Consider the following 21337-nt stretch of genomic DNA (forward strand, 5'->3'; position numbering starts at 1 on the left):
GTTGGTTCTTTTTTGTTGTTTTAAATAAATGAAAGAGCACATTAACCTTTTTTACTTTAAATCATGTTAATTCATTGTAATTTATTCATCAGTCAGATTATTTAAATCTACAAAAATAAAAACTTTTAAAGAAGACACTTCATTTTACATTTTTGATATATTAATAATGCGTGCAAATCTACTTCATTTTAATTATAAATGAAAGAAGAGACCGCCTTGAATTTATATTTTATAATGGATGGAAATATGCGAGCACTTTTCATATTATTGCTGGTAAGTTTGTTTTTACATCTTATATTTCCATAACCAAAATGATAATGACTTGTTAATAAAATCCAACTGATAATATAACTGAACTTTGAATTCCCATCGGGCATTGCAAAATCTTTCATTTTTCTATGATATCTAATATATGTAAACGTATGAAAATGCGGAAACAGGGGTACTTCTTCATCCAATCTTTTAATCCTATTTACTTATTTATTTATTTATTTATTTATTTATTTATTTATTTATTTATTTATTTATTTATTTTATTTATTTATTTATTTATTTATTTATTTATTATTTATTTGTTTATTTATTTATGTTGTTTTATTTATTCTAATTAATTCGTTTTTTTTTATTTATCTATTTTTATATTATTTATTTATTTATTTATTTATTTCATTATGTCCCCTATTTCCAGAAAAGAAACTGAGAACGTTTCCCATTTTAATGGCATATGCTGCATTTCAAATATCTAACTTTATCAACATAGGTACCGCTGTAGGTTCGAAACCCGCCATTATGCACTTTGGATTATGTAATGTGAGGAAGCTATCCTACTAACTTACGAAATGTCTGTGATTCTACTCTTATGTCCACTTGTGCCTGAAACAATGCAAGGAGGGGCACCTAAGGTCTCCTTCTATCAATAAAGCTGGAAAGTCGCCATATGACCTCGAAGTGTGTCGGTGAGACGTAAAACTGAATAAAACACACACACACACACACACACACACTGACAAAAACTGGAAAGTCGCCATGTGACCTCTATTGTGTGAGCGCGATATAAAACTGAACACAAAATAAAATAAATAGGAACCTCGGCCAAATGGTCCCACAAGTCAGCTATCATGAATAGTCAATAAGATACTCAGTAAAGTAAAGTATTTTACAACATTAGTAGTTTCTCCTATACTCAAATTATTTACTGAATTGTTCATACACTTAATTGTACATACAGGTGGTATTTGGATTACTGGCGCCAACAGATGCGCAATACGGTCGAATGGGACGTAAGTGTTTTATTTAGGCTTTATTTGTATGACTCAAAGTATCTAAGATGTCACAATATACTGAACATTAATCTCACATATCAAAATCGGGCTAAACAAAATGTCGTCTTACTTGTATCTCATGCGTCTGCTAGATTAGAATACTGATGTTCTGAAATAGAGCATTTCTTGTGCAACAAAACATTTAATTTTACATAAATAGGTAATATTTAACTAATTTCAAGAATCCTTTTGCAAATGGTGTTAACGTAAAGTCATTGTTAACTGCGGAGTATTCTGATTACAAAAAGAGTACGCATGATAGGTATAAAATATGTACGTTCATCGAACATGTAACAGATTGCACTAGGGAAATTCATTATTGTTTACAATTTTTCACCAACTTTCATAATATGTTTACATTTAACGCTTATTTTTGACATCAATATGGTTTTCAAAACAATTTTTAAAATGTGTTGATTTTCTCTTCAATTAATAAGGTGGGTACGGGATGAGACGTTTCATTGCACCTCGGCCGTTTTACCCAAGATACCCTGGTGGACATGGTCATCTCGTTGATCCTTTCTCTCGAGGATCTGTCTTTGGATCCGGGATTATAGGTGATCCTTATTCCGATCCTTACATTGGGGATGGCGTACTTCCATACGCAGGAGGTGTTTACCCTACAGGAGGCGTGGTTACTGGCCTTGTAGGAGACGGACGCCGCCCAGCTGTTATAGATAACCAATCAAGTGACAGAGTAGAGCATATAAATATTCATAACAGCAATAACAATCAACGAATTCAAACAGGGTCTAATAACGTCGCTGTAAATCAAGGTATTTCTAAAATTATGTGATGCCTATTTTGTCATGTTGTATCAAAAACATTCCATTACGTGTTACTCTGGATAACTTATCTTTAAGATTATTATGTAGTTCAGAAATAGTGAGCTGATGCGATTTATTCATTTTGTTTAATGATTTATTCATTTTGTTTAATTCGAAGACGGACTGGAAAACTGTAAGAAGAAATGATCAAATCTTTTAAATTACGTAAAACTTTTCTTTGGTATTTATAAAAAAAATACTATATAACAAACGTGCAAATACATTTCTACATTTTTTTTCTATATTTGCCTTGATGTGAATGACAGTGCGTCGTCCAGAATATGAGAAAGTCATTGTTATAATTTCTAGAATTATAACATTTAAACGTGTGCCTTTCACATCATTTTAGTGCGTGAAACTTGAGCTCCTATGTCAACCTAGAGAATATAGATTCTATTTTCATGTGTATAAGTATCTGCACGCAGAGATGATAAAGGGTCACCCACACAGGCAAAGCATTGATATGCTGTCCTGAGCAATCGATCAAAGGAATTTTAGAGTTTTTAAAACCTTAAGTTTATTTCGTATATTTTCAGTGACCGGAGGAAGTGGTAACCAATGCCAACCATGTCCGGCTGACGGTTATTGTTCGGGTGGAAGGTCATGCCAGTATAGTCAATCATGTCCTAATGAGATCGTCTGCGTGTAGACTATTGTGTAAACAGTGGTGTCAAGTCATATTACCCAGTCATAGTTTGTGTAGTAAATACGGAAAGCAATATGTAGCTTCAATGTGATATCAAAGTGATTTTAAATGACATAAAAATTCAGGTTTTATTTATCAAACTATAAACTAAAGATAGTCGACCAATAGTTGTGTATCTGAAATGTCGTTAATTGTAATAAAAAGAAATAGTCTGAAAAATGTATTTTATCTATTGTTCGCATTTCTATCTCATATTACACTTATCCTATTAACTGGAACCATTAAAAATTGTCGCTCGTCTATATCCATTCAGTTTCCCTTTAAGGCATTGTTACACTTGACTGCGCTTTGACTGCGTTTGCACGGCTTTTTAAATGTAACAAAGCGCCGCGAGATCGCAAGAAAATCTGATATTTTTGAAGACATGGAAACATCACGGCGTTTTCACGGCGTCCTCGTGGCGATCATGACGTTGCCTTGGAGCTTCCTTGGCGTTGTAATGCGTTCTTATGGCGTTTTAATCGGCGATTGTCTGCACTAGGACTGCGTTTTCACTGCGCTTTCACGGTGCTCATGTGAAACATTTGCGGTGCTCACACCGCGCTGAAACCGTAAAGCTCCGTAAAAGCGCCGTATACACGCAGTATAAGCGCGACAGAGACGCCGCACAATCTCTGTACAGGCGCTGTGACAAATCATTGTGTACACCGGTCTTACTGATATTATGTGTATACAATGGTGACAAACCACTATGTCCATTCTATTCCGTGTGCGTTTTCATGGCGTTTCTGTTGCGTTGTAGTAGATGGTACTGGGTTGCTACGGCATCCTTACCGCGACCCAATTGCGCTCTTATCAGAACACCGAGTGACGGCATTTGTTTTAAGATATTTTGACTTCCATACAAAATATTTAAGCACTATAACTCTACTTATTGAAAAGGCAAACGTTAACATAAACATTTATATATATAAATATGGCCTATACGTTTCGTGAAATGTAACAGGACACCAAAAAATAAAAAGTTTTGAAAATTGTGCGGGGCTGCATGGGCCTTTAAATTAAATTTTGCACATTGATAACATAATATCATCACAGTTACGTAATACATTGTAGTCAAAATCTTGAATTAGTTTTGTTGATTGCTCCCTAAGATTATCGAACGCCGACATTATATAAATAACAATATTTAATAGTTTATTTTAAAAGCTTACATGTTTATGAAATATTGACAGAAGAAAGAGCAAAAGTTCAATACACATAACAAGAAAGAAACTTAAACATGGAAAAGCTGTTTTCTTAATATTTTAATCAGTTTATATGAACGTTTATAATATAAAATTAACTTTGACCTCGGTTCGGCGGATTAACAAAGAACTAATAACCTACAAAAGTCATTAAAAATTCAATCACGGCAAACTGTGAAATATCGCTATTATAAATAACATGTATTGAAAAGCGATAAAAGCTTTCTATTTTAAACAGTGAAAATTGAATCCAGTTTCAATGCCGAGCAAACAAAATAAACAATATCCTGATTAATAAAGGACTAGACACTCGATACTTCGATTTTTTAAACTGCCACTGAAAAATAAATTTGTTTAAAAGTTTAAAATTATGTTTGAATAGAGAGAAGATAATTGGACGGCGCAATAAATATATCATAATTGAGATCATTTGTGGAGTGTAAAGGGAAAATGGCGGTCGCCGCTCCGAAGGTAAGTTCATGATTTTCTTTTGTAATACGTCTTTATAGAATTAAGGGGGAAACGTCTGGGGTTTTTTCTTACACATGTTATAGCTATTTTTCAAAGTATTATTTATATATAATGTATTATAAGATTTAATAAAATGCTTATTAAAGATATGTTGTACACAATTGTGTCATTTATATTTACAGTAAACTCTCCTTTGCAAGAGCTTCAAATATTCATTTTTCCCGGTGTTGCTTATGATGAATGTACAATTTAGGAAGTAAACCTTGTTTGCGCAATATTCGGAACTGAATGAAGAAAACATAGATTCCAAAAGCTGTATATTGCCAATTTGTTCTAATGTTTTCCTAAAAATGATAATGAAGTATATAAGTACAATAAAGAAGTTACTTACAAATGCAGTGTACTCAACAACACACATCTTTAGATTCTTGTGCATGTTTTACTTAGATAATGATTATTGCAATGTATTACTGGATAAGCATCCATTTTGTGCTAATGGATCTAGTTTTCTTCCTATACAGTACATTGTCAATAGGTATATGTCAATTTATATTTTTTCAGATAGCGGTGCATCTGTACCTAAACAATCCGTATGGTTAATTAGTGCAACTATCCCACAATACACCATAAATGAAGTCAGTTTAGATGGAAAGAAATCTGAATCAGTATCACCCGACAAGAAAGACGAAGTTCAATATGTCAGTCCAACTGTTATGGAGCCTGTTGGAACATTTAAAGACACCAATGATGGGGCAAATTTTAACAAACGCAGAAAGCCTTTACCGGATATCCACGACAGTAAACGAAACTCCCCTTTAAGTGATACGGGATCGGTGTTCTATGATAAAACACCTCGGAAAAATTATCCACCTAACGGAAAATCTCCTGAACTAGTACAGAGTTGCCCTCAGCTTGGATTCACTTGGTCGATAAACCTGGACAAGCGGGAAAGAGCCTTTGTTCCTAGACAACCACCATCGAAAAATCTGCTTGAAAAATTATGCGGACCGAAGTCGGTTGAGCCAGTGGGAATCATTAAACTGAAAAGAAAAATGATCTCTCCCAACAACTACCTAATACACCGGATACGACTGGAAGAAAAGGGGTAAGACAGGTCATATAAATAAATCTTTTAAAGAGCGACTTCAATCACTTACCTTGGTATCCTTGGTCAAACTAAAAAATTACTGTCTTCAGTTTGACTATAGTGGCGCCATTCGGTAACTATGGTCGGACTTGACTGAAGCCACCGTTTTTCCGGTTCAAAAATGGCGGCGAAAGGTTACACGTGTGCTCCGCATTATTATGAATTTAGTTTGATCGCCGCCATATTTCAAAACAATACATAAACGAAAACTTGAACGCTCGACCCAATTGCAATTTTTTGGCCCTTGCTGTCAGTCCTCGGAGTTATATTTATAATAATAGCCGAGGATGTTCCGATTGACGCTCGCCAGACATGCGTATTTTAACATCCGGTACCAGACAAAGTTAATTAGTGATCGAAGTCGCTCCAAAAATAAGCATAATTTAAAACATGTTTGGCCATTATTGTTTATTTTGTTATTTTGGTTAAAGATCCTGTAACTCAATTTTTATGGTTTTATATTATAAATACAATGCTCAAATGAATATTTATCAAATTGGTAAGTTCCAAAAAGAATTATTTGTAAAGATATTACCGAATGTACATTTTATGTTAATAAAGGGAGGTAATTAGAAATATATTTTCTATAAAGTCTATGTCAAATTTTTCAGTATCAGAAATGAGTGGATATACATGTATTTTAATGATTACATAATAATGTGGACAAATATTTTGCAGTACGTATTTTACATATTCTTCGATGTTCGAAAATTGTTTTAGAAGCACAATGATATACATATATAATATTTCACTTAAGTGTGGTAACAACCTTAATTAAAACATGCACTAAAAACCCTGTTTAAAAATTTATGATGCATGTATATTGTAAGTATTGTTGACAGATAATATAGCCTAGTATAAACGGATAAAGCAAGCTATGCGTTTATACTAGACTATTCTATTTGTGAAATGTTTTGAAACGTACTCATAATGCGCATTTGCTTTTTTAAATAAAGATATAAAATGAAATTCATAAACTTGCTGCAACCGTATAGATATTATAATACTGCATTTTTGTGCTACTTTCTTCAGTTGTTTAACATCCATTATTCTCTATCTTCATTATTAAAACATTATTATACACATATTTTTTTATTTGACTTTTCTAAAGAATTAAAAAGTTATTGATTTCTGACGCATAATGTCCCTTAAAGGCTATTATTCTGCCAACTTCATGGACTAATGTTGGATGTTGTGGAGGTAACTGCAATATATTTTTTTTTTGTAAGATATGAAAGACCGTATTGAAGGTAAAATTGATCGGATATATGACTCGCTTATCAGTGATTTAGATGCAGATGCAATCTGCGACGTTACAAAGAAATCATTCACTTGTTATAGGCTGACATTTTACAAATTGAAATATATTAAATTGAGATATTCTGTAATCGGAAGTGCCACAACACTATGGTTCTTACCGTTGCATTGATAAATCAATAATAAATTCATATAAGAAGGTACTTCTTCTCAAGATATTTTCGTACACGTGAAAATGATCATTTCGTTTATTTAGTTAGATCAATTCTTTTTCTCGTTTTGAGGACAAATACACTTGGCCATTTTCCATCGTCCTTCGTTCAATGAAATACACAAATATAACTAGACTTTAGTGCATCTTGTTCAAACTTGCTTTATTTTTTCGTATATGACCACAGCCAAACTTAAAATTCAAGCAGTATAGAAAGAAAAAAGGAATACAATATTATTAAACTAAAATTGCAAGCATTATGCAAACACTGTATTCTTATTTTCTACAAAAGATATATGCATGTTTATGTACGGAAAAGAAGAATGGTATGCGTGCTAACAGATACAACGGAGCTGTAAAATGTACTTTCACGTAATTTATTACATGTATGTAAAATAAAAGTTAACAAAAAATATTGTTTAAATTAACAGATAAAAAAGCAACAATAAACATCACTGCGCTTTATCAATTTATACAATAAAAGCTCAGAGACTATGTAAATAAAGATACTAGTATTTAAGCGGCGTCACGACAAAACCAATATAGTGGGTTTGCGACCAGTCTGATCAGGATCTGTGCTGTTCGCTACCAACTCTATTACAAGTAGAGAAACTGATAGCGAACAGCATGGATCCTGATCAGACTGCGCGGATGCGCAGGCTGGTCTGGATCCATGCTGGTCGCAAACCCACTATGTTGGTTTTGTCGTGACGCGGCTCATTTTAAAGACGGTGTTTAAAATAACATTTTCAGCATATTGCGCTTAAGACTGTTTTAGGTTATATATCAAAAGTAAAAATTGAAATTAAACACAATAAAAATATTTCGTAATATATAATAACAGATCAATTACTGACCGCAATAATGAAAGAATAAGTAGTTACACCTTAAACATAATGTCATTGCACATTTGATTTCTTTTAGACTAATCTGCAGATTTTGAAGAGATTAGTTAATCATGTTATCAAATGTTTTTGTACTCGTAAGCTTTTGTTGAAGTAAACGAATTTGTCTTTGTTATTACCTCACAAATATAGTATTACTTATTTGGATTCATTAAGAGTATTTACAAATTCATTTCGGTACGGGGGATATTGCGACTAATTAACCGTGTATCAACAAAAATAGTTATTCTAGTAGTCGAGAAGCCTCAACAGTGAGGAGGGAAATAAAATTTGCATTAAACTTTTGTTTTGTGCGGGGGGGGGGGGGGGTATTTTTGTTTTTATTGTATACAAGTTACAAGGATAATGGCACTCACAATCACTGGACCAATTTTGATAACCAGTCTAGGCAAACCCAATAAATAAGTTTTATTTTAATTTACGTACATGTCCTGAACATTAATAGCGTTGTAATCTTTAAAAGATCAGTCATTATTCTTTCATACGTGTTTTGTTAATATGTTTTCTCGTAGATCATCGTGATTTGGTTTCTATATTTGTATAAAAAAATCGTATATTCCTCAATGTTGTTGTTCATGATCATGAAAAAAAATATAGCCAAGTCTATGAAACGAAAATTGACCGTTAATCAATATTTTTTATTCCTGTATGAAAAAGAACTCTATGTATAACTAATCGGAGAATTTGTTCTTAGAAAGGGAGGCCACTCTTATGATCATAAAGTCACAAAGAAAGGCAGGCATTACCTTTCTTGTTCAGGATTCGCGTTAATCTGATGGTGATCTAAATGAAAACATTAAACTTGAACTTTGAGACCCGATTTCTAATATTAATCTCCGGCTATACAGTATCAGAAGATTAAGGTCAACATTTGAAATGTGTGCCAAAATATTGTTTAAAATCAAATACGTAAATAGAAGGCATTTTTTAAAAGCAAAGATTTAAGGAATAATATCGGTCTGAGCGGTATTTAACACCGGTTTGGAGTTTTGATGCGTAGGAATTGACCGAATTGAAGAAGCAAAAATGAATAGGCCTGAAACTTAGAAAATAACTAAGATACCATCATCAAAATTTTAACCCTAACATTTTGCCCATCTAAAGGAATATAATGAGTGAACAGGTGAAAGTCAATCATTTGAAATATATAGTCAATTCAGGTAAACTGGAAAATGACAAAATAAACATGATGTCACTTCGAGCAAAATCGACTTGCTATGAGTTTATATACTAGTAGTGGTTCGAATTTGTAATTAAACTTTTATTGTTGAAATTGACTTGCATTACACGTAAAACAACATTAGAAACCGACCGTTATATTCAAAAGTCTAGAACTCATGGTAATCATTCACCAGCAATTTATAATAACGTTTTTCATATCGAGGATACAAATTACAGACTGTCTTTATCGTCTCATAGATAATATGACAAATTGGAATACTACAGTTTTTCTTTCTGTCTCTTCAAATCATCAACTAAATTCTTATTCTTGCGGAGCCGAAAGTTTTATATCGGGACAAGCTAGCTTTCTTCAAAAAAAGGTCCCATCATTTTGCACTTTTTAAAATGTGTGTTGTATAATTTTTATTTATATATTTCTTATTTTTTTATAATATTTTTATTTATTTCTTTGTGTGTCATTTAATATCAAATTATACCCTGTAGAGTGGTATTATTAATGTATTTTTCCACAATAATTTATACAAAAAATTAAACAATAATGTGTCAATAATTGTGGAGACATTAGGGTAGGTAAAATTATATACTGATTGTTTTAAGGTCATAAATTATTCCCTAAAGTGACACAGAGTCGAGAACAAATTGATTTAAGAAAGTTAAGCAATTGTAGTGAAATAAATAAAACAAACTGAACAACATGACGCAAATAATACCAAGAATGGCAATCAATAGCAACTATATTTGGGAATATATAGGTCGAATCAATTCCACAGGCAGAAATAAAGAACACCTTATAAATACTGTAATAGTTAAGGTAGAGATACTTGACCGGTCTTGAAACTCTAGTGACCAAATCAAGTTTGGACCGCATTATTGTACTTTAGTGGAAATGCATCCATTGACATTCCTATCAACATATTAAAGTTCATGTTATTTAAAAATCTCATGACTTTTGTTTATTTAAAAAACTGGCTATTTTTATTATTTTTGGAACGACCATTGTAATATTAAAGGCAAGTTAAAATAAAACGTAAGCAACAATGGTAATCAACCTAAAAAGAAGTATCCTTGTTCTCGCTAAAGTATTCATTTAACAAATTGGCCATAGACACAAGTTACAAAGTAAAAGTATTATTAGGTAATTTGAATGTGGCTAATATCAGAACTAAGATATTGGTGCATAGGTCCTGTGTACAGGTTTGAAACATGCTTGTGGAATCATTTTTTAATCACTGTAATTTAAAGGTCTAGAATTTTACAAATATTTACTTTTGTACAATGAGAAAATAGAGATAAACAGAATCCCTAAAGAAAGCACAACACGAATAAATTGAAAATTGAAGCAAGCTCGGTTTGATTAAGGCTGTTTATGAACGGAAGTGGTAATTGCAATCTACCGTCCATGCCCCCCCCCCCCCCCCCCCCCCCCCGCTAGCACCGGCTTAAGCAGAATAACATGATCTGGTAAAATTTTTAATTTTAAAACATCACATTGTAATCACATTAAATAACAAAATGGGTTGAATATCAATAATTCAGTATCAATTGGAGAGTATATAGAACGTTATACTAATAGAACTATTTAAAAAAAATAAAACGAAAACAAAAAACATCTAAGTGTATTCAAATATATCCGCCATTTGCTTTTATAAAAAATGTAAATATAATTTCAAAAACCAGCAGGGATTTAGATCGTGTGTTCTTGTTTACAAAAGAAAAACTGCATTTAAGTCATGTTTGATAACTCAGAAAGGACTTGACTTTCACTAGATTTGAAAAGAATTAGCAGATTAGAGCTTTAAAGATTTTGTTTGCAGATCATATCATTGTGTAAACATTTTGTTAAAATTTTAAAGCTAGATCTCAAACCTTTGAAATAATATAATATTATTCATCTGTCGCTAAGTAAAGCGGCACCGCCGCAGATGGAGTGTTCAGTCACCTGGCAAAGTTGCTATACGGCATTAAAAGTGCTGATGCAACATAATCGAAAACAAAATCAAATAAACCAGAAAAAAAGAAATGAAACTGTTTAAATATGATTTCATAGTTTGCTATTCGTTAGAATTCTACACCAAAATTCAAAATTGACAACTACTTATAAAGTGATGGCATTCAATTATTAATGTTTTAAAGGCTGAGAGCTAGAACACTGTACTTCCATTGCCTCACAACCATTTGTTTTAACCTATAAACTCTATTGCACGCAGTTACATCATATTAAAATTAATTGAAGAAATAATAAACATTAATTCATCTTGAAGGTCCATTAAGGACAATAGTATTTCATAAAATACGTGTATCTCTTGAATACTCAGTAAAATGAGGTATATAATTGTGCAAGTTAGATAAAGATGAAACGTTTATTTACAATTATATGTTGTTGTTTTTTTTAATAAATGAAAATTCAAAAAGAAGAGCAAAATACATTGTGCATAGGCCAAGCTTTATATACTTCATATACTCGTGGCAATTTGCAAAGAAAATATATATGTGTATTACTAATCTTTAGATCCATTATTCCATGTATTTGTTTGCTTAATTTTAATATCTTGCTTGATAAAGAAAGTAAAAATATAGTATAATATGTACATCGTCCATGTATTTGAACTTGTACTACTAAAGTGTTTAATAATTGAGAACTGTATAAAGATACTAAATTAAATTCGAAAGTGACTTATAGGCCCATGGGGCCATGTGTTCTAATTCCTTAATTAAAATATTTGTATTATATCTATATTGTAAATAACACATATCATTTTAATAAACAATTTTACTTACTAACTATATGAAAATACCACTTTAAGCAGTCTATTTATAATAAACAAATAAATTACATATTAACATATTAAACTTGCTATCGATGAATACATTATCTTTTGATTTGCAGTCAATCGATATTGGTATCTTGAAAGTGAAGTCAACTGCTTTAGAAAACAGTTTGATTTAAATGTTAATATACCGGGCTATAATGTCAGAAATTGAATTGTGAAATATTTATGGTTTTCCTTTTTTATTACAAGAATGCTTGAAACTTCAATAAAATCTTTATCAGGTTTTGTTACTGATAAAGATATTTTAGAATTTAATATAAAGATAGGCTGAAAAAAATAAATGGGAAATATTCTATTGATTTTAAGTTGGTTTTTTTATTATTTTGAAAAAGAACGCGCAGATTGGTTATCGTCTGTAAAGGTACATTAGACTTAACATATTAATATTATAAAGACAAACAGAAACGAAAATGATTGCAAAAATAACTGTTGACCAAGTATTGATTCCGTTGAAACGTGGATATTAATTTAAAATAAAGAGAAGTAAGGGCGAGAAATTGTACAATTTGTTTTTTTTTAAGTGCGAATCAGGCTTGGAAATAAAAGATGATAACGATTAGGTAGGTGTAGTTTTTATGACATTTAGCAATTTAATATAATACGAGAACAAATAATTAAAATGTAAAACAGAATTAACCATTATAATTGTGGATTTTGACACTGACAGACTTTTATCAATTTGTAATAACATAAATTGTATGCATTGTACATTTATTACGGACTTTAATCAGACTTACGAAACTTTCCAGTACTTATGCTAGGGATGAAAAGTTAAAATGAACTTAGATATCGATATTGGCTTAATCTAGATGTTTTCTTGGTGGCGTTTCTTTTTCGTTGCATCCAATATACTATAAACTTATAGTTTTAATAAACAGTATGTTTGAAACTTTTCAACTTAACTTTTATTTTTCTCAGGAACAGTGTTCCTTTTGATGTAGGTTGGGCTCAATTACTTGAATGCAAAATTTCCTTCGCTTGCTCCGTTTTTCCAGAATTATCATACTGATTGTGAAAAATGACCAAAAATTGAAAAGCGTTGCAACGCTTTAATCGAGCTAACGGCGGCACAGAAATACGAATTTCTTAATTACATTTTGCTTAGTTTTCTGTTTTAGGTGCCCCAGCAGATCTACGTAAGAAATTCAAATTTTGTGTTTTAGCTAGGCGTTTGGACCTCAGTGGAGTTCCTTTAATGACAATATTATCAAACGTTAACGTTCATACTTAAATTATGTCTTAATAAAATATACCCTTGTCTTTGTTTTAAACATTCTAAAATGCCAAGATACGATATTTAAAGTTTTCCTTTTATGTCAAGTCTTCAATAACGATTTTTTTCTTGCGGTCTTCGTGTCAGAAATTTAAATTCAATTACATTCTATAAATCTATTCAAAATAGTTTAACTGCGCATATTTTATGTCTAATCTTAGCATGATTTCAAGTGCATTTCGTAGAGAAATTAATCATTTCAGGTAAATGACATGCACATTGAAAAAAATATATATGAATATAGGTGCACACATCGTGCATTTGCCAAATTTAAATTAAGAAACATTCGGCCAACTTCGTCATTTTCTTCGTCAATTTCCGTAGCTTGTATCCATTGTAGACATGCTACGCGCTGACATTTTTTTATGTTATGGAGACACTTATTTGGTTTATTTGAGAAATGAAATATTTCGATTTAGGCGCGAACGTTGGATTTACATCTATTCAGTCCTTTTCAAATAATTAAATAATAGTTACTTTATATTTAAATAGAGCCTAATTATCTTTTCAGCATGCACAGTCCATTTAAAACATTAAAGAATAGTTATACTACATACAGGACAAATGTTTTTAATATAATAATTTGTTAACTGTTAAGAAGCTAACGGAGATCATATAATTCTATGACTGTTGTTCAGAGCTAAGCAAAAACAAAACGGCATAACTAACACCGGACACGATACTGTATGTTGCAAGGCGGGTGGTTTTGACGCCAAATTCTTAGATTATTTCGTTTATGCTCTACTTTCAAAGCACACAAATTCAAATGGGTACGGGTTAAAACGTTTTAAAATATTTTTCGCTCAAGTAAGCGTGATATGTGAGTATATGTGATATGTGAGTATATGTGATATGTGAGTATATGAAGATATTGCCGATGAGCATAATTATGGTAAATACGGTATTTAAAAAGCCATAAATGTTTACGAAAATATTGACAATTTAACACGATAGTTTATTAAAGTGGATACTTTTAAATCAAGTGCATTACTGTATTGAAAATCTCTCTTATAAATGATTTCATTTATCTCCGTATACCTTTCACCTTTAATCTACGATCTGTTTTTCATAGATTGGTTAAAGATATTGATAAAGATATCATATTTACTAATAGGATAAAGCTATAAAGACATTGAACATTGACAATATGTCATTGCCCAATGAATGGGCTTATTTTTAACATACATAGACAAATTGACATTTTCCCTGATTTTTGTACCATTTTTATTTTACTTTTTTCATATAAGAACCCATTCGGAACTGCCTCGGCTATTATCTATCATAACCTCGGAAACAATACGGATTGAAAGTAGTTCTACCACGTGGTTTCAGATGTAAACAGAAACAGAGATAATGTAAAACGAATGTATATATTTGACATCTAATGTCTGTTCCGGTACTCTTTTGCTTGAAAATAAGTCTGACAACAATTTAATTGTAATTTAAATATGCCCCACTGATGTTCAATTTTAAACAAATCCGACGGTTGTTTTTTGTACTTTCGGTTTCTACAACCATAAAAATAAATATATAAATAATGTATTGTTTGCTTTTGTACCTATGAATTCACTTATTTTAGGTGGACTTTTACTACATTTATTGGAAATAAACTTGTCAACAACTCCCAGCATTAAATTACTATTTGTTTACATGTTTAGTTTCTTAGCGTAGGTTAGACCGAAATACCACATCCGTTCTGTGTATTCATACTATTGTGTTCGAGGTCCTTATCCGAAGACTGAAGGAAAGGGCCGAGTAGTTGCGATTGATAAGAACCTAAAATTATGCTAAATTTTTTGCTGCAATCAAACGTGGAAATATGTTGCTTTTTCTCGACTAATTAAAAATCGACTTACAACGTATACAACAGTTACACTTATTACGATATATCGATAAAACGAATAACTCCATATAACAACTATGTTGATATTGTTATAACCGATGTTCGTGTTAAACAGTATATAAAAACCTCTATGGCAAATAAATGAAAAAGTTGCAAAAAGACATTTCTCCTGAAGGTTCTAATATGATTCAAAAGTTCAGCAGCGGGAATTCGTTCTTTCTTTATATTTGCAGGAATTAGCTTTAAGTTTTCCTTTTTGTCATGAAAAAGCAAATCTGAGAATTAAAAGCACCTTAGAAGGTGCTCTCTGCAAGTAGATACATAAAAGAGAATGTTTAAACATAATATCGTCTGAGAACAAATCGTCCTATTTATAATTCAAATGAAACCATTAGCTTGATAGATAAATCACTTTTGTAATACAAGTCAGAAATGTAAGAATTACCTTATTTACCTCAATTTAGTTTTATATTAAGTATTCCTCTAATTTTAATGTGGTATTGTTAATCTAGGGTGTAGAATTTGCCAGACTGCGTGTAAGGGTATGCTGACCTGGCTCTATAATTATGGTGAAATAAGCATTTGTCATTATTAACGTTTCATCCAAAGGCACATTATGCCTCAAAAACGAATAAAGGTTTCTTTCTTCCGAAAAGCAAACTAGAGTTTTATAACGTTAAAATAATAGTTTTAGAGCTTGTTACGTGCTTATCATCTGAAGAAATTAGCGCAAGATGTAAAATTATTTGTCATAAAAGTAGCTAAACATAAACAAAGTAGTATTTTGACTGGATCATACATAGTACCTAGTTACTATAACTGTACTAATTGCAAAAAAAAACGCAACAAAACAAGACGGTAATTTAATTGGCCAATAAGTAGTTTTTTGAAAGCTATAATAGGACACCAAACAAAAACAGCTTTTAAGAAATAAAGATTAAATCATTACTGGTTCATTATGGGCGTTTAAAGCATTTACTCACGGGTAATGGCCAATGCAGCGCTTATTCATCGTGCAAAATATATAGTTTTTTTATGGCTTTGGTCTTGCATTGACGTATAAAAAAACATTGTTTCTATGGATTCATTACAATATCAGTATACATGTATTCGCGACTTTATTAGGATTTTAACGGTAGTAGGTTTTCTTGAAGTCTTACATAACCTGGTTGTTAAATTTTAACAGACAATTTACAAGATATTTATAAACTTTACCATGATAGCATTATTCTATTAGGAGTTTAAATTATAACAATCGACTTGTAAGATTTCTAACCATGATTTTCAGAAAAGCAAAGTAAGTGTACTTTTATGTGAAACTATTTAAGAAAATTAATTAAAGTTTTTATCAATTTTCAGTGAATTTATAGAAACAAAAACAATAACAGAATTTCATTTTTCTTGCTTTATTCTTGATTCTAGGTGTGGCATAAAAGCCAAGTTATATCTATTTGAAAGCTTTTGTGTGTGATTAATGACTGATTTTGCAGTATTTATCACCATATTTCTAGTGGGTAACTAACGCAGTAAGGGCTATTTTTTCCATATTTTTGACCTGGTATTTTACGTGGATTGTAAGCGCCGTTAGCAATGTGTAAACTAACAGCTGTGTTCACTTCACAATAGTGTACTTTAAAATACATTTTCAAAATTGTCATGAACCTGGAGGCATGCTGCTTTAAACGAGCATAACGCATTTATATTCCAGAACAAAAGCAACAACAAAATAACTTTCTATAATATAGAATTTAAAGAACTATGTGTAACATCAGATGGCTTTGGTAGCTAAACTCTTAGTTCATATAAATAGAGCACATGTGTGTTTCAAGTATTTTGATTTAATTTAAGTTTTGTCGACTGTTATATTGAGAAACATAATTGAGCCGTGCCACGACAAAACCAACATAATGGGTTTGCGACCAGCATGGATCCAGACCAGCCTGCGCATCCGCGCAGTCTGATCAGGATCCATGCTGTTCGCTATCAGTTTGTTTACTTGTTATAGGGTCTGTAAGCGAACAGCATGGATCCTGATCAGACTGCGCGGATGCGCAGGCTGGTCTGGATCCATGCTGGTCGCAAACCAATTATGTTGGTTTTGTCGTGACGCGGCTCAAATGAAGATTTATCAATACAGTATGTTCCAAAAAGCATTATATGTAAAGAGATTACCGCATTTACATTGCATGTTAATAAAGGGAGGTAAATTTAAATTTTATTTTCTATAAAGTTTAAGTCATTTTTTTTTTCAATAAGAAATGAATAAATATATTTTAATGGTTACATATAATGCGGACAAATATATGCAGTACATATTTTACATATTCTTCGATGTTTGAAAATTGAAGCATAATTATATACATATATAAAATTTCACTTAAGTGTGGAAACAACCTTAATTACAGCATACAGGATCTTTTACTCCAAACCATGACAACTTATTAATACATAACCGTTTGATAGTACACGACTTGTCGTTCGGATGCTTTTTAAATTTATCATTCAGACACATATTATGAATTAAATGGATTATTGTTTGTCCTAACTTCAAACCATACATTAAAACTGATACACAATAAAGCACTTAAATAGCATCTAGTTATTTCCCTATATAGAGCGTTCTTTGTTATTAAATGCTAGCAAATTTCTCAAAGTTATTTTTATCTGTTGTCAAGTATTGGCATCATCATTCAACTATCACATGTCCAGCAATTAGAAATACGATATTTAACCTAGCCAGCAATTATTTAAATCAATTTCCCTCTTTTGTTATTTGTTACTAATCCATATATTTCTATTGTTCGAGTTATCCGAGGTTTTATAATTCGATTGTTACCAATCAGGGTTAAGACAAACTCCATGCAAGAATGTCTCTTTTAAAGATAATTTCATAATAACATATTCTAATTGATCGTAATTTCACTTCTAAAACGTGCGTGTAATTAACCGCGTTATTGGTGAAAAATGATATGTGTTTTTAAAGTTATTACGTGTGTAGCTGTGACCCGAACAGTGATTTTCTAAAAAGATAAACAGCTAAAAAGTTCAACAAAATGTATGATATTGGGAAGTATTGTTGAAAAAAAAAAATGTGATAGTTTTCAATTAAAGGATATTTATTTTAGTTCTGATATAACTCATCTGGTATGTAAGTGGCATCATTGATTGATTTTGATAATTGCTTATTTCTTTTTCTTTCGCTTATAGGTATATATTGTATGGGCATAGTATATATATTTAGTATTTCTGTTTAAGGTTGTGTTTACATTAACTTAAAATTTTGTTCTGTCAAATTAAGGATAGTATATTTTGTTTGGAAAAGGATAAGGTACAGTAAGTTGACCTGAAAAGTATGCTCTGTCGGAAAAAGGGCGAATTAAGCTTTAAGGTCAGCTTTGTCGAAAAGAAATGGTATATTAAACTTTTTGAAAGAAAACGGTGTATTTAAATGTTGTCCTTTCACTGTTTTAGAATCTATAGATTCTTTTGTCAAACATTGGAAGCTCGACATCTCTAATATACTGTTATTAAGACCCAGAAATTTATCAAATTCTGTCACTTACTTAAGCAATGGTACAAAACATAAAGCGAAAAGTAATTATAAGAGTTCAAGTACTAGTATGTCATTTCTGCGTACTCATACTGTATGTGCAATCTGTTTCATAACATTTGCAAGTCAAATCAAGTCAAGTCAATTATTTTTTCTTGGCATCTATATAACAGTATAAGCTATGTATAGCTTTGACCGACAAATATCGTTTATAACAGGTTCATAGTCATGTTTTTATTTTACTTTCTATTTTCAGACAGAGAAAGATGTCGGAGAAGCTCTCGGAGTGGCTTGACCAGTACACAGAAGTCAGTCAAAAACAACAGGAGTACCTGAAACGGATTTACGACCTCCGCCGAGGACTCGAACATAATGACAAACGCGTCATATCTACGATCGACAAAATGCGAGGCGAACATAAATCAAAATACCGTAGAAAGTACCCTCTTTATTCTCTCACGCGCATGGAGGAGGCGCAAGTGAATCAAGGTCCCGCCCCTTTTCCGAACAGACCGTCTTTATTTCATGACGACAAACACGGAATTCCGAGGCTAAAAATAGCTCCGCGCACATCTCCTCGAAAATTGGCGCCAATTGTCACGCGCGTTGCAACGGACAAATATAGTAGGAACTTAGAACCGATCGGGGTCCATCAGTTGACACCGAGACCGGAAATGGCATCCATGAAAACGGAATATGAAACTTTTGAATCAATAGCAAAGAGAAATAAACTTAATTTGACCCAGTTTTTCAACTCCTCATTGAGCCACAGGCGGACACACCAAAGATTACCTATGAACGTATCAACGGTTACAATTTTAGAAGAAAAACAGGAGGATTTGGAGGCTAAAGAGTTTATAACTGATTTATCATCCCGGAAACCAGTTGTTATAAATACGACAAAGGATCAGAAATAGGGATATAAAAAAATCATTACCATGATAAACGTGCCTTACTAGTACATGTACTTTGAATATGGAAATATTCGTCGTTAATGAGGCGGGATTTTTAAATGTTTAAAATAAGAATCAGAATAGTGCCGTCAGTCTGTATCAAATTACAGAATGGCCTGATTACATTGGCAAGTCAATATTGCATTTAATAATATATAACCAGTGTTGTGAGTGACGTCACACTTTCGCCAACATTTGTAATTCACGTGCATATTTGACGTCTCAGATGCCTGTCGTAGACAAGAATCGCTGAGGGGATAGGGGTTGCGCACAGCGTATACCACAAGTGGTTTTTGTTGTGTTATTTTACGATAATAAATATATCTACGCTTCACTTCAATGAAATTATGCACGTTATTCACGTGAACAGTGTTGTTACCTGTTTGTTTTCTGTTATTTCAAAAAAATATATTAACTTTCATTAAAATTTATACGTATGCTTACTTTCTTTTCTTTTGATAAAAGTGTTGTGATAAATTGGTTGAAAACTTCTTGAAAATTATTGGTCATCTACATGTATATGGCATGTATCAAGGCCATTTGATATCTTTGCTTGGTGTCATATTATTTCTTTGTAGGTTTTCTTTTCCTTTTTGTCTTTCCGAAGTTCTGTTCATCTTGGTGGCTTTAGCAGCTACCTATACTAACTCTTGCATTGTATCATGAAAATGATCGATCAAGGCGAGTCTGGATGTAGTTTTCATGTAATTACATGTACATGTATGTTGTTTCATTGCTTCCGAGGGATCACCCTTTTCCAAGGTTTTTGTGAATGATTAAAAGACAAAGACAAAAAGTATCATTACGTTGGCTACTAGTTCTATTTAAAGTCATGACTATTGTCATACTCGATTTGTCTCCCTTTGATTATCTGAAGAACTGATAAAAATGTTATTACCCCTATTTTTTTGTAATTACATAGATAATCGCTTTTGTAAGTAAATAGATAACAGTACTTTATCACACTAAAAATCTGAAAAAATAAAACCCTATAGCAATAGAAACAGTGTCCCAATGAAATATTTGTTTGGGATAATAAAAAAATAACAGTAACAGGAAAACTATCATTCCTCGGGTAACAGTATTTTCCTCGGGATGATATTTTTACTGTTACTCACAAACCAACAAAATGTATGTGTCATTTACATGTATATAATATCAACGAGTATAATACCAGAAATACTTATATAGTCATGAAAATTAAAAGACGAACTTATAACCTAACATTAAAATTTAAGCGCGGTCCGGACGAAAATATTTATGTTCGGGACTGCATCACCTAATTTGAATGCATCTTATCTTCGTTTGTTGCTATTTTCTAAAAGAATTTACTTGATTCCAAAACACTTTGTATTTGCATGAACTCACCGGGAATTATAATGTGTGAACATTACCACTTTCCGAAAGAACGTATGTTATACCATGTAACGGTATTTTAGAGTAATGTAATAAGTTTATCTTTAGGCACAAATGTAAGCATTTGAAAATTTACCGATTAAGACGACTAAATGAATGTTTGACACAAGATTTTTCAGAACTGTATCATCTTCTGAACACGAATGTACATTGTTCTGTATGATTTGATCTGTCTGTATCAGTTATGCGTATTTCAAATTAGTATTGTTTTTCCAGTTTCTTAAGTTTGCCAATTTTTCAGACCCCGGCCCGCAAG

The 21337-nt window shown here is 31.8% G+C and overlaps 2 protein-coding genes across 2 annotated transcripts; both read left to right on the forward strand.

The window, feature by feature from the left end:
- Positions 1-1194: 1194 nt before the first annotated feature.
- Positions 1195-2965, forward strand: LOC132733989 (uncharacterized). The gene is made up of 3 exons (XM_060720690.1): positions 1195-1280; positions 1760-2098; positions 2686-2965. Exons 1-3 carry the CDS (start codon positions 1274-1276, stop codon positions 2796-2798), a joined length of 459 nt encoding a protein of 152 aa, XP_060576673.1. The 5' UTR covers positions 1195-1273; the 3' UTR covers positions 2799-2965.
- A 1389-nt stretch (positions 2966-4354) lies between these two features.
- LOC132733980 (uncharacterized) lies at positions 4355-20033 on the forward strand. The gene is made up of 3 exons (XM_060720680.1): positions 4355-4513; positions 5075-5618; positions 18969-20033. The coding sequence occupies exons 2-3, from the start codon at positions 5227-5229 to the stop codon at positions 19627-19629; spliced, it is 1053 nt and encodes a 350-aa protein (XP_060576663.1). The 5' UTR covers positions 4355-4513; positions 5075-5226; the 3' UTR covers positions 19630-20033.
- Positions 20034-21337: the final 1304 nt, after the last annotated feature.

Source organism: Ruditapes philippinarum, unplaced genomic scaffold (genome assembly GCF_026571515.1).
Source record: "Ruditapes philippinarum isolate M1 unplaced genomic scaffold, ASM2657151v2 ctg979_1_1_1_1, whole genome shotgun sequence".
NCBI lineage: Eukaryota > Metazoa > Mollusca > Bivalvia > Venerida > Veneridae > Ruditapes > Ruditapes philippinarum.

Excerpts from the sequence above, each read along its gene's own strand:
- LOC132733989 (XM_060720690.1), top strand. Across the intron at positions 2,099-2,685 it reads TAACGTCGCTGTAAATCAAG|TGACCGGAGGAAGTGGTAAC; the intron begins GTATTTCTAAAA and ends GTATATTTTCAG.
- LOC132733980 (XM_060720680.1), top strand. The coding sequence starts at position 5,227 with ATGGAGCCTGTTGGAACATTTAAAGACACCAATGATGGGGCAAATTTT. Across the intron at positions 5,619-18,968 it reads ATACGACTGGAAGAAAAGGG|ACAGAGAAAGATGTCGGAGA; the intron begins GTAAGACAGGTC and ends TTCTATTTTCAG.